The sequence below is a fragment of the Limanda limanda genome, chromosome 4 (genome assembly GCF_963576545.1).
Source record: "Limanda limanda chromosome 4, fLimLim1.1, whole genome shotgun sequence".
NCBI classification, from domain to species: Eukaryota; Metazoa; Chordata; class Actinopteri; order Pleuronectiformes; family Pleuronectidae; genus Limanda; species Limanda limanda.
The window spans coordinates 31,289,061-31,303,036 of NC_083639.1; the positions used below are offsets into that span (position 1 = coordinate 31,289,061).

The 13,976-nt window shown below is 45.1% G+C and overlaps 1 protein-coding gene across 1 annotated transcript in view; it reads right to left on the reverse strand.

Annotated features, from left to right (window-relative positions):
• LOC133000182 (NACHT, LRR and PYD domains-containing protein 12-like) overlaps positions 1-12,338 on the reverse strand; it is a 53,102-nt gene extending 40,764 nt beyond the window's left edge. Inside the window, exons 1-7 of the mRNA XM_061070047.1 lie at positions 12,324-12,338; positions 11,160-11,263; positions 8,283-8,504; positions 6,273-8,087; positions 5,217-5,390; positions 4,504-4,680; positions 2,829-3,005 (exon numbers count right to left, since the gene is read on the reverse strand). Of these exons, the coding sequence (XP_060926030.1) occupies positions 2,829-3,005; positions 4,504-4,680; positions 5,217-5,390; positions 6,273-8,087; positions 8,283-8,504; positions 11,160-11,263; positions 12,324-12,338 (2,684 nt within the window). The remainder of the gene's footprint in view (positions 1-2,828; positions 3,006-4,503; positions 4,681-5,216; positions 5,391-6,272; positions 8,088-8,282; positions 8,505-11,159; positions 11,264-12,323) is intronic.
• Between the last annotated feature and the right edge of the window lie 1,638 nt (positions 12,339-13,976).

The following is a 13,976-nucleotide window of genomic DNA, read 5'->3' on the forward strand; positions in this document are numbered from 1 at the left end:
ATAAACACAATCGGGGCAGGAAGGTTGCTGGTTTGAATCCGGTTCAGATGGGTCTTCCTGTGTGGAGTCTGCATGTTCTCCACGTGTTTTCTCCAGGTGCTCCGGCTTCATCTCACAAACACATGCAGATTAGGGGTTGTGTAGATTGGAGACTACACACAAGCTGCTGCTGCTTCAGCCTCTGGATCCTCAGGACACAGCTCAGCCTCCGTCCACACACACTGTCCTCTTCACACTCAGATCCACTTAGATCTCCCCTCCCACCTGTTGAGAGAAGAAGACATCAGTGTTCCAAAGACTCACTTCATCAGCTGTGAGTCAGTGATGCAGCTCATCCAGTAGAAAGAGCAGCAGGGACTTCAGTCCTGTTCAGAGGTGGAGCAGCTTCCTCTCTGCTTCATGTTCACGTGTTGGAATGAACACGCTAAGAGCTCAGTGTGTGTCCTCTGCATGTCAAAGTGCAGAGTGGACACCTGAGAGGTGGATTTACTGCTGTTACAGGTGAAGACATGTTTCACTGTGTGTTGATGAACATCTGCTTCTGACAAACTGGGACCAGATGAGACAGATGGACCTCAGCAGAGGTTCTGCTCTGTAGAAAGAGCTCCTGGTTACCATGGTGATGAGGAGAGGCTTCAGTCCCACTGATCTCAGAGCTGTGACAAAGATCCACCTGATCAGTTCTTCACTGATGAAGTGAGAGGACAAACTGTCTCAGATCAGATGAAGACGTCTCTGTCCCTCGTGTGAGGCTGTCAGCTGTGGTCCAGCTTCACTTCCTGTTCACATGAAAACAACAACAACTGTCGTCTTCACGTCAACTCAATCACATGATCCCAAGCAGCTTGTGGCTCGTCTGATTGGCCGACTGTTGTCTCTCTGTGTCTCTGTCCAATCCTGACGTCTGTCCTCATTGTCCTCTCACAGCTTCACTGAGGAAACACTGAGGCCTGAACTACGAAGACACTTCAACATGTCCAGGAGATCTTTCTGAGATCAGCTCAACTGAACCTGACAGACACAGTCAGACTAAGTGGTCACATGACGCTGGTTATCAACTCGTTAAGTTAACTCAGGTTTTCCTCATCGAGATCTGAGCGTGCACATAAAAGGGGCGGGGTTTACTGTGTATGACCAATCACAGACATGGACAGTTTGACTGACAGCAGAGCCTCATATTTCACAACCAGGATCAAACTGTTCTATAATAAAAATCAGAGGAGAACAAACACATGATCCAGAATAAAAGAAACTCAGTCACAGCCGCTAAATGCAGGAAGAACAGCTGGTAAAACATCTGGATCGTGTCAATGTGTAAGTTACAGAGCCCCCTGGTGGCATCTGGTAAAAATATATTACGTGATCACGACATAATAACGTGTGTGAACAAGATAAATAACTCGAGGCCACGAGATCTGAATCTGTTGTTTACTAACAAGACGAGTGGAAGAGAAGGAGACACACACTGTCTCACTGTCTCTGAGGACACACACTGTCTCACTGTCTCTGAGGACACACACTGTCTCTGAGGACACACACTGTCTCACTGTCTCTGAGAACACACACTGACTCACTGTCTCTGAGGACACACACTGACTCACTGTCTCTGAGAACACACACTGACTCACTGTCTCTGAGGACACACACTGTCTTAATGTCTCTGAGGACACACACTGTCTCACTGTCACAGAGGACACACACTGTCTCTATGACCCTGAGGACACACACTGACTCACTGTCTCTGAGGACACACACTGTTTCACTGTCTCTGAGGACACACACTGAGTCACTGTCTCTGAGGACACACACTGTCTCACTGACTCTGAGGACACACACATGGACCTGTCTCCAGGAAGCTGACTGAGGTCATCTGGTGTTTTGGGGACAGGATGAGTCTGGAGACATTGAGATGTTCTGGGTGAGTTAGAGATCAACTGAACCAACCAGACGTTGATTTAAACTTCCCTTATCCGTCCCTTTAAGGAGAGTGTGCACCACACAACAGTGGAGAGTCACTGTGGTCAGTGGGCGGAGCTTCTATACGGGTAGATCTCCAACTTAACCTGGAGCAGGTTAGCCGTTCATCAGTACTTACCATGGTGATTTACCTCGTTAAGAAGTGGACGAGCTTCGTAGGACTGAAAGAACTAAACCTGAAGTTAACCTGATAACCACAAATCCTGCTTGGTAGCACAGACCCTGGATCTGTGATACTGACTGTGTTTAGTAAAATACTGATGAAAGCAGCGTGGACTGACTCCACCCATCTACTGACCTCAGAGTCTCCAGTCGGCAGGTTGAACTCTGCTGCAGATCAAGCAGCTCCTTCACTCCTGAGTCCTGCAGGTTGTTGTTACTCAGATCCAGTTCTCTCAGATGAGAGGGGTTTGACCTCAGAGCTGAAGCCAGAGAAGAACAGCTGATCTCTGTCAGTCTGCAGCGGCTCAACCTGGATAAAGAATAAAACTTAACTGTAAATTAAACTGAGTTCATGTGTGAAAATACCAGACACATATTCATGTCAGCACAGATTCATAACATGGAAGATAAATATTAAATCAGACATGTTGGACTAAAAACGAGTCCTGATTCAGTACAATAGATTATTTGGACCCGGTCTCTGTCCTGCAGATCAGTTTAGGAAATCCAGAACTAAACTCAGTGTTTTAACAAGGAGCTGAATATTTAAAATGTCACAGATTAATTAATGAATGGATTCATGTTATGTATGAAGAGGAATTATGTTAAATTAGAATTAAATGAGATACATTGTGTATAAATGCTGTTTTATAGATATGAGATCTACAAAAGTCAGTCAGTGAACTGACCTCAGAGTCTCCAGTCGACAGGTTGGACTCTGTAGAAAACCACACAGCTCCTTCACTCCTGAGTCCTGCAGGTCTTTGTTATTACTCAGATACAGTACTCTCAGATGAGAGGGGTTTGACCTCAGAGCTGAAACCAGAGAAGAACAGCTGATCTCTGACAGTCTGCAGTTCTCCAACCTGGATAAAGAAATATGAATATTAGAATGTGTCCTCCTGTTGTTGTGGATCGTCATCATGTCAACACAGACTCTCAACATGCTGCTGACCTCAGTCCAGTCTGTGACCTGAAGATAAATATCAGATCAGACAGGTTGGACCATTGTTTCATTCATCAGCTTCTTCTCTGTGTGTTGGTCACTGAGCAGGTTTGTGTAATTAAACAATGTTTAAAGTAGGGACGGCTCCTGATGTCACTTCCTGTTTGTTTCTATACTTATCAACTGTCCAACGTGTTTCAATAAGAATGAGTCTTATTTTGAAAACCTGAGGAGGACGAGTGCTCGGCCTCAGTCCACATGTTATTTACTGACACTTTCTCAGTGATCAGGAGCAGGTGAGTGCAGGTGAATGGAGTTGATGAGGTGGACGTGACTGACAGGCTGGGTGAGGGACAGATGACTGAGGGACAGTGAGCAGAGCAGAACTGAGACAAGTTAAATAAATCATGACCCAATAAGAAAGAAAGTCTGAAAAGTGAAGAAGGATTTAAGGACCTCAGAGTCTCCAGTCGACAGTTTGGACTCTCCAGTCCAGAACACAGCAGCTTCACTCCTGAATCCTGCAGGTTGTGGAGACTCAGATCCAGTTCTCTCAGATGTGAGGGGTTTGACCTCAGAGCTGAGACCACGACTTCACAGTGAGTCTCTGAGAGGAAACACCAACTGAGTCTGTAATTAAAGAAAATATCAAATCTGTGAGAATTAAATCAGAAAACACAACATTCATACAAAACGTGATCATGTGACCCGCACCCTGGTAAATCCCCTCTTTGTTAAAAACTCCTCAAGAGAATCTTTCAGATTTGGTTCAAGCTTCATTCAGACTAACAGAGGAACTCATGAGATTCAGGTGGTCAGAGGTCAAAGGTCAAGGTCACAGAACATGTTCATTCAGACTGACACAGGAACTCATGAGATTCAGGTGGTCAGAGGTCAAAGGTCAAGGTCACAGAACATGTTCATTCAGACTAACAGAGGAACTCATGAGATTCAGGTGGTCAGAGGTCAAAGGTCACAGAACATGTTCTCAAATCTTTATCTTTAGGACACACACACTCACACACACCCCCCACACACATACACCCCCTCACACACACCACCCCCCCCCCACACACCCCCACACCCCCCCCCACACACACGCCCCCCCACACACACACACACCCCCCTCCCACACACACACACACCCTCCCCACACACACACACACACACACACACACACACACACACACACACACACACACACACACACACACACACACACACACACACACACAGACACACACATAGACACACAGACACCCAAACCCTCCACCCCCACACACATTAACAGATTAATTAATGAATGGATTCAAGTTATGTTTGAAGAGGAATTATGTTAAATTAGAATGAAATGATAAATTGTGTATAAATGCTGTTTTATAGATATGAGATCTACAAAAGTCAGTCAGTGAACTGACCTCAGAGTCTCCAGTCGACAGGTTGGACTCTGTAGAAAACCACACAGCTCCTTCACTCCTGAGTCCTGCAGGTCGTCGTTGTAGCTCAGATCCAGTTCTCTCAGATGAGAGGGGTTTGACCTCAGAGCTGAAGCCAGAGAAGAACAGCTGATCTCTGACAGTCTGCAGCTCCTCAACCTGGATAAAAAAATATGAATATTAGAATGTGTCCTCCTGTTGTTGTGGATCGTCATCATGTCAACACAGACTCTCAACATGCTGCTGACCTCAGTCCAGTCTGTGACCTGAAGATAAATATCAGATCAGACATGTTGGACCATTGTTTCATTCATCAGCTTCTTCTCGGTGTGTTGGTCACTGAGCAGGTTTGTGTAATTAAACACTGTTTAAAGTAGGGACGGCTCCTGATGTCACTTCCTGTTTGTTTCTATACTTATCATCTGTCCCACGTGTTTCAATAAGAATGTGTCTTATTTTGAAAACCTGAGGAGGACGAGTGCTCGGCCTCAGTCCGCATGTTATTTACTGAGACTTTCTCAGTGATCAGGAGCAGGTGAGTGCAGGTGAATGGAGTTGATGAGGTGGACGTGACTGACAGGCTGGGTGAGGGACAGATGACTGAGGGACAGTGAGCAGAGCAGAACTGAGACAAGTTAAATAAATAATGACCCAATAAGAAAGAAAGTCTGAAAAGTGAAGAAGGATTTAAGGACCTCAGAGTCTCCAGTCGACAGTTTGGACTCTCCAGTCCAGAACACAGCAGCTTCACTCCTGAATCCTGCAGGTTGTTGTTACTCAGATCCAGTTCTCTCAGATGTGAGGGGTCTGACTTCAGAGCTGAGGCCACGACTTCACAGTGAGTCTCTGAGAGTTGACTACGACTGAGTCTGTAATTAAAGAAAATATCAAATCTGTGAGAATTAAATCAGAAAACACAACATTCATACAAAACGTGATCATGTGACCCTCACCCTGGTAAATCCCCTCTTTGTTAAAAACTCCTCAAGAGAATCCTTTCAGATTTGGTTCAAGCTTCATTCAGACTAACAGAGGAACTCATGAGATTCAGGTGGTCAGAGGTCAAAGGTCAATGTCACAGAACATGTGACCCACACACCCCCCACACACACACACCCCACACACACACACACACGCCCCCCCACACATACACACTCACACACACCCACACACATCCCCACCCCCCCACCCCCCCCACACACAAACACAGACACACAGACACACAGACACACAGACACACAAACACACACAGACAGGCACACACACACACACACACACACACAGACACACAGACACACAAACACACACAGACAGGCACACGCACACACACACACAGACACCCAACCCCCCCCCACACACACACAGACACCCACACAGACACACACACAGACACTCACACACACACACAGACACACACAGACACACACACACACACAAGCCCCCCACACACAAACACTCACACACATCCCCACACAACCCCCCAACAACACACCCCCCACACACCCCCCCCACCCACCCACACGCCCCCCCACACCCCCCCACCCACGTACCCCCCCACCCACATACCCCCCCACCCACCCCAACACACAAACACCTCCCCACAGACACACCGTACACACAAACACACACACACACAGACACACACAGACCCAGACACACACAGACACACACACACACACACACACACACACACACACACACACACACACACACACACACACACACACACACACAGACACACACACACTCACCGAGCCTTCCTGCAGTTCCTCACAGCTGGGATCAGTCTCAGTCGACCCTGGTCTGATGTGTTGAACTTCTTCAGGTCCAACTCATCCAGAACCTCCTCTGACATCTGCAGCATGTAGGCCAGAGCTGAGCAGTGGATCTCAGAGAGTTTCTCCTTTGATCTGTTCTCTGACGACAGGAACTGTTTCATCTGCTGATGAACTGAGTGGTCGTTCATCTCAGTCAGACAGTGGAAGATGTTGATGCTTCTGTCAGGAGACATGTCATCACTCTGCATCTCCTTCAGGTTGTTGATGACTCTCTGGATGATCTCTGGATTGTTCTCTCTCCGACCCAGCAGGCCTCCTAAGACTCTCTGGTTGGACTCCAGACTGAGGCCGTGAAGGAAGCGAACAAACAGGTCCAGATGACCATTTGTACTGGTGAGGGATTTCTTCATGCTTCTCTTCAGGAGGTCATTCAGGGAGAAGGTACTGCCTGTTTTCTTACATGTTCCCAAGAAGTTCTTGAGTTCTTCTGTGTTCCTCTCGGTGTAACAGTGGAACATGTAGACTGCAGCCAGAAACTCCTGAACGCTCAGATGAACAAAGCAGTAGACTGATTTCTGGAAGATCACACACTCTCTTCTGAAGATCTCAGTACAAACTCCTGAGTACACCGAGGCCTCTGTGACATTAAGACCACACCGCTCCAGGTCTTCTTGGTAGAACATGATGTTTCCTTCCTCCAGATGTTTAAGTGCCAGCCTCCCCAGCTTCAGGAGAACGTCCCTGTCAGCCTCCGTCAGCTGCTGTGGACTCGTCTCATGTCCCTCACCGTACTTGTTGTTCTTCCTCTTTGTCTGAACCAGCAGGAAGTGTGAGTACAGGTCAGTCAGGGTCTTGGGCAGCTCTCCTCTCTGGTCTGTGGTCAACATGTGCTCCAGAACTGTAGCACTGATCCAGCAGAAGACTGGGATTTGACACATGATGTGGAGGCTCCTGGACGTCTTGATGTGTGAGATGATTCTGCTGCACAGCTCTTCATCACTGAATCTCCTCCTGAAGTACTCCTCCTTCTGGGCGTCAGTGAAGCCTCGTACTTCTGTGACCCTGTCAACACATGCAGGAGGGATCTGATTGGCCGCCGCAGGTCTGGAGGTTATCCAGACGAGAGCCGAGGGAAGCAGATTCCCCCGGATGAGGTTTGTCAGCAGCACGTTGACTGATGACCTCTGTGTGACCTCAGACACAAGCTCCCTGTGGTTGAAGTCCAGAGAAGGTCTGCTTTCATCCAGGCCGTCAAAGATGAACAAAGGTTTACAGACAGCGAGCGTCTCTGCCGTGAGCTTCTGTAACTCTGGATGGAAAACACGGAGCAGCGTGAGGAGACTGTGCTGCTGGTCCTTCACCAGGTTCAGCTCCCTGAACGAAAGCACAGTCAGCAGACCCACATCCTGGTTCTCTAAACCCTCTGCCCAGTCCAGAGTGAACTTCTGCACCGAGAAGGTTTTTCCAACGCCAGCGACGCCGTTGGTCAGGACGACTCTGATGCTGCTCTGCTGGTCAGTGGAGGCTTTAAAGATGTCGTGGCACCTGATGGGAGTGTCGTGGAGGATCTTTATCTTGGAAGCCGTCTCAAGCTGCCACACCTCATGTTGAGTATTAACTTCTTCACTCTGTCCCTCTGTGATGTAGAGCTCAGTGTAGATCCTGTTGAGGAGGGTTCTACTTCCTGTTTCATCACCTCCTTCAGTCACATGTTCACATCTCCTCCTCAGACTGAGCTTATGTTCATCTAAAACCTCCTGCAGACCACGATCTGCTGAAAGACAAGAAACAATGTCAGAGACAGAGAATCTGAGAATCTGCTGATTGTTTTCATCAGATACAGAAAAACTACAGAAAATAAAAGCTTTTTAACTTTGTGCTTTTCTAACGATGTTAAATGTTGATGCTGTATGAAGGAACAAAATAAAACCACATGTGCTGTTGTCAGAAGTGAAGACATCAGCAGACACATGTACAGTGCTGCTCTGACCGGCTGTCTGACCTCCAGCTCCTGTTCTGGATCTTTTTCCACACTGGGGACAGGAGGAGTCTCCTGAAGAGCCAGACTGGTCCCAGTATGAGGTGATGCACTGTCTGCAGAACCAGTGTCCACAGCTGGTGGAGACTGGATCCTTCAGGACGTCCTGACACGAAGCACAGCAGGACGACTGCTCCTCCTCAGAAACATGACTCCTCTTCCTCTCCCTGTGAAGACATGTCCTGATCACTCACATGTCACAGTCACAGGTTGTCATTACTTCTGTCAAGGAGGTTTTGTTTTCACCCAGTATGTTTGTGTGTTGGTTGGTTCGTTAGTGGGATTATAAAAAACAACAGATTACCAGTAAACTTGGTGGAAGGTTGTGGTCTGTGAACCAGATCGGGGGGGGGGGGGGTCCTCTTTCCCAGACATGTTCAGAGGACTGATCTTTACCAGTGTGTGGAATTTGGTGCAGATCCAAATCAAAATGAGTCTCTAGTGGATTTCAAAGTGGTTTCATAAGGAGCGTTGTTGGGGAAGAGGCCCCAGTGATCTGAGTTTTCATGGTCATAAAGCTTGTGACTAGCCTAGGGAGACCCCTCTCATAAAAAAACCACATAGAGATAAGATCGCCATGTGAGAGCAAATCACTTCCTGGGTCCCCCACGGTAAGCCGCTCCCTGAGACTTGACTTCTGACCTTTCAATTGGCCGAAGGCCACACTGACCTGGCCTCCTCCCAGGGGTACAAACCCCTGGAATCACAGAAAACTTTCTCTTCTACTCGGATGCTGACGCTGCAAAAGGACCCCCCAGGGGTCCTACTAGTCATCCCTGCAAATTTAAGGAGGGAATAACTACTCTCTTTTCACTCAGATGCCCAAGCGACAACAAGCCCCCAGAGGTTTTACTAGTTAACTCGGTATTTTTAAGAGACTCTCTTTTCCACCCTGCTCAAGTTGCAAACAGACCTTCCGAGGCCGACCACGCGACTCAGTAACTAAGGAGGCGATTAGACGTTTAGACATTTTCTTCTTTAATCTCAGTCGAAGTGTTATTTTGATAGGACGTTTTGCTGTTTTAACTTGAAAGACCGAAACAGGAAGCACCCGTGGGACGGACACTTCCACAGACTTTTTCTTTTTCAACGATCCACAAACGGCTTCCACAAAGCCGTTCCCTGCATAAGCGCGACGTTCATCCCGCTGAGGAGTAACAGACAATTCACTCCGTTCCTGTAAACCAGCACGGTCTCCGCTGTTACAGAAGAAAGACGAGGTTTAATTCCGTCAAGGCAGCACGAGGAATTCGCTTCCTTTTCCGGTCCAGCGGCCGAGCCCCGGAGCTCCGCTCGAGAGAGACCACGTGATTCACTGGCCCCCGACACATTCGTGCCGAGGCGCAGACACACCGCGAGGGTTGTACAGTAAGAGGTTATTTTGTCTGGGCAGATTTTAGTTGTTATACGTAGCCTATTGTTTAATACTTGATTGTATTTGTTGCGAGACCGCTGAGTCTCATTGTTTAGCCGGCTACGACGAGCCGCTACTTCCGGTTAATTTCCGGGTTTTGTGTTAGTGTTTGAGCGCCGCGAGGAAAGCCTCCAGCCACGCTGTTAACGTCTGTGTTAGTCTCTCCTCCCATTCTGGATCTAACTTCCAAAGCAACCATTTTGAGAGTTTTTAGGCCTTGATTCCACGAATCATGATCGGCCGCCATCTTAGATGTGACGTCACGACGTGACTGCTTCATCGCCACGCCCCCTTCTTTTTCTCTCTCTCTCTCGCTCTCTCACACACACACACACACCCACAAACACACACCCACACAGACACATTGATAGACACAGACAGATACACACACACAGATACACATAGATGAATACATGTGTTTTCTAAATGGTGATAAGTTGCTGCTGATGTTATCTTTGAAATATCGGAGTTTGTTAAGATGATGAATCATTAAATAACACTTACTTTATTTCACATGCACACACATAGACACACACACACAGAGAGACACTTTGACACAGACACACACACACACAGACAGACATACATAGGTAGACCGCAGGTTACATGTATTTTCTGAATTGTGATAAGTGCTGCTGCTGTGTTTATCTTTGAAATATCGGAGCTTGTTAAAATGAGGAATCATTGAATAACATTATAACTTTATTTCCCCTTTTTAATAAGTGCTTTTGTAATTATTTGTGCATATGTATGTGATTGCAGCTGGATTATGATTGCCTGTGCTCGACTTCACTGTTTATTAAATGATCATTAGTATTAACTATTAAGATTATTAATTTAACCCATATCATATGAGACTGATATTTATAGCTTGATTTCGTTGGTCCCTGTAACCAGGGTGGTGCCCCTTTATGATAAGTTATGGCCTTATCATTTTTAAAAAAATATTTTTAATAAATAATATTTTATTATTTTAATAATCATATTTCATGATTATTAATAATTAGCCAACGTCAAGTCTACTCCTATTGCACAACAGCGTGTTGGTTCTTGGTGGAGGTCTGAGCTCTTTGAGTGATTCTGAGAGATTAGTCACCAACTTCAATGAAGCTGTGTCCTAATGCAGGGGCCACACTAGAGGAAACTAGATCCTCTTCAGAGCAGGTCACAGTAGAAACAGTCTCTTACTCTGTGGGTGAGGGTCCAGGTTCATTACTGAAGTCTGGAGGAGGTTCTTTGGACATGTCACTCTTCAGAGACAGACAGCTGGACCCTGGAGACTCGGCTCTCAGTCTGTGGTCCTGACCTCTGCAAACACAAACATGTTTTTATTCAGAACACATCATTCACTGGTTCATTCTGTGAGGATTCAGTTTGGAGCTTCACATGTTTGTAGCAGGTCTCTTACTTTGTGTGTGAAGGTCCAGGTTCATTACTGAAGCATAAAGGAGGTTCCATGGACCAGTCACTCTTCAGAGACACACAGCTGAACCCTGGAGACTCTGCTCTGTCCTCTTCCTCCTCATAACCACTCATCTTCAGTCTGAGAGGAAAAACACTGTGAGCTCAAACACACACAATGAAGCCAGGTACGTAAACTCAGTGTTTCTTCAAATATAACAGTCAACCCTCCTACACTGGTTCCCTGTTGTCACGGTAACCTGAGACAGTTGTAGGTTTAATGTGTTGGACTCAGCCAATCACAGCGTTGAGTCAAACTGTTGATTTACTGACAGAAGTTCATCCTGAATCTTCTTCTCTCTAAAGTCCACGAGTAGAAAACTGACCCAGAGTCAGTGACAGTGAAATAATATGAGTGAATAATATAAATGTTGCTGAACACAAGTGTGTGTTAAAATTAAAACTACTCTTTGTAATTTACCTCATGAAATATGTTTAACAGACAATAATAATAACAAAAATAAAAAGGAATATATATATATATATATGAGAGCTTTGCTGGGATCCACAGTGAAGACTCTCCACTGGTTGGTGACCACTACTGTAACATATGATCGTGAAAACACGTTCTGTTATTAAACACTTGATGAACAGATGAAGATAAAAAGTGAAACTGTGAGTTAACTCTGTTAATTAGTCCTTTGAAGGCTCTTTGATCCAGACCTGCTGTTCACATCTGTCTCTGGGATCCGATCACATGACGTCTGTCACCAGGTGTGAACTGACAAACTTAGAGTCATGTGATCAGCAGACGGATGTTAACAGCAGGTGTGAGAGTGAGACAGGAAAACTTTCAGAAAGTTGTGTTCACACTCACCTGCTCACTTTCCTTCCTTCTGCTCGTCCAGGTGAAAATGGAGACTGACCGCTCCCTGTTCTCAGGCTCCTCCTCCTACCTGTGGAACCAGTTCACTCTTGAAAACAAACAGTTCATGAAGATGAACATGTCATGTCATGTCAGCAAAGAGCCAGAGTACCTGGCTGCAGACAACTTGGTTTTCCAATCAAGTCTAAACTGGATTAACTGAAATTCCACTATAGAAACTACTTTCTATGAAAACAAGAAATAAAACTGATGTGAGTGTAAATTCTATTTCACAGAAAACTTGACCAAAGCCTTGATCATCTTTTCATTGGATTTATCCGGGCCCGCACCACCAGGCTCAGACACAGTTTCATCCCCCAGGCCATAAGACTTTTAAACTCCTCTGAACTGCAATAACTCCACCAACCAGCACCCTGGAATATTTGCACATTTGCACCAGCACCATAACAAGCCTATTTGAATATTTGCACTACTTCACAAACTGAACATTCATCTGTAAAGATATATATTTAGAAGTATATATTTTATTTTAAATTTTAAATTTTTGATAATCTATTTCATTGTTATTCTATTTTATTCTTTTTTATTCTATTTTATACTATTTCTATTTTTATTTATTTATTTTTGGGTTGAAATTACTGAGCATTGCTTAAAGAGAGTGTGTGACCCAAGCATTTCATTGACAGTGACTACTTCATTTTATCTCTGTTCATTTGACAATAAAAAAATCTTGAATCTTGAATAACATGTAAGTTGTGATTTAGTGTTTTATTCACATAAAGTATAAATCAAGTTGATATCAAAGCTTATTGGAGAATTGTGACGTTAAAAAAACAGTTTTTATTTGCTTCAAAGAAAAACACACATTTGTTTAAGTATAAACACAAAATACTTAACTCTCTAACACAAGAAGGAAGAAAACCATAGAAAAAAGAGCTATTTAATATACATCGTCGTGAATATTATTTATTAGTTACATGGCAGAACTGATAAGATGCACATACTAGGTATTTTCAAGAAAGGTCCATTTCATGCGTGTGTCTCCACTCAGGCCTTTAATCCACCCACTGTAATAATTATGAGGTCTAGATCTCATCAGTGTAGATCAGCAATACATAAATACATGTAGAACAACTACAAGTTTACATGAGGCAGAGAGAGAGAGAGAGAGAGAGAGAGAGAGAGAGAGAGAGAGAGAGAGAGAGAGAGAGAGAGATTTTCTGGTAAATTTGCGTTTTAAGACTTTGCATTTAAAACATTAAAGTGTTATTGGTAAAAAACGTGAGACATTTAAAAAAATCTAAATTCTAGACGTTTCAGAAATTAAGATCCAGAATAAATGGACCTGGATTTAACAGACATGAACCCAAGTATCTGCTGAGAGAGGCGAGCGATCACTGGGTTCACTCTGCTGCTCAGACTGAAGATGAGCTTCACTGGATGGAAAAACCATCAAGAGCTCAGGTTGTCTTCAGAGTCAGATAGAGAGGAGGCTTCATTTCCCAGGAGCTGGAGTGAAGATGGATGACGAGAATGACCTGAATCTCAAACTGATGTTAAAAGCAGTTTGTTCTGCGAGGAACAGAGAAGAACCATCTTCTGTAGAGTTCTCTTTCCCTCCGGGGGGGGGGGGGGGGGGGGGGGCAGAGAAGCCTGTGACCCGGTGACTTCCTGTGGAGATTCATGGCAGCTCCTGCTGGAGTCACCTGGAAGACGACAGCCGTTAGCAGCACAACTGTGACAGCAACTAGAGACAGAAACAAACATCCACAGGTTTCCAAATGTTACAGTTCTTATGATATAAGATACTGGGTCAATATCTGTTTAATATGATGGAAGCAAAATTTATGTAGAAGAGGCTTTTCTATGATGGAGTATTATGATCGTTCGTTTTCCTCATTTTAACAGATGACAGGACTTTTTCTCATAATATAATAA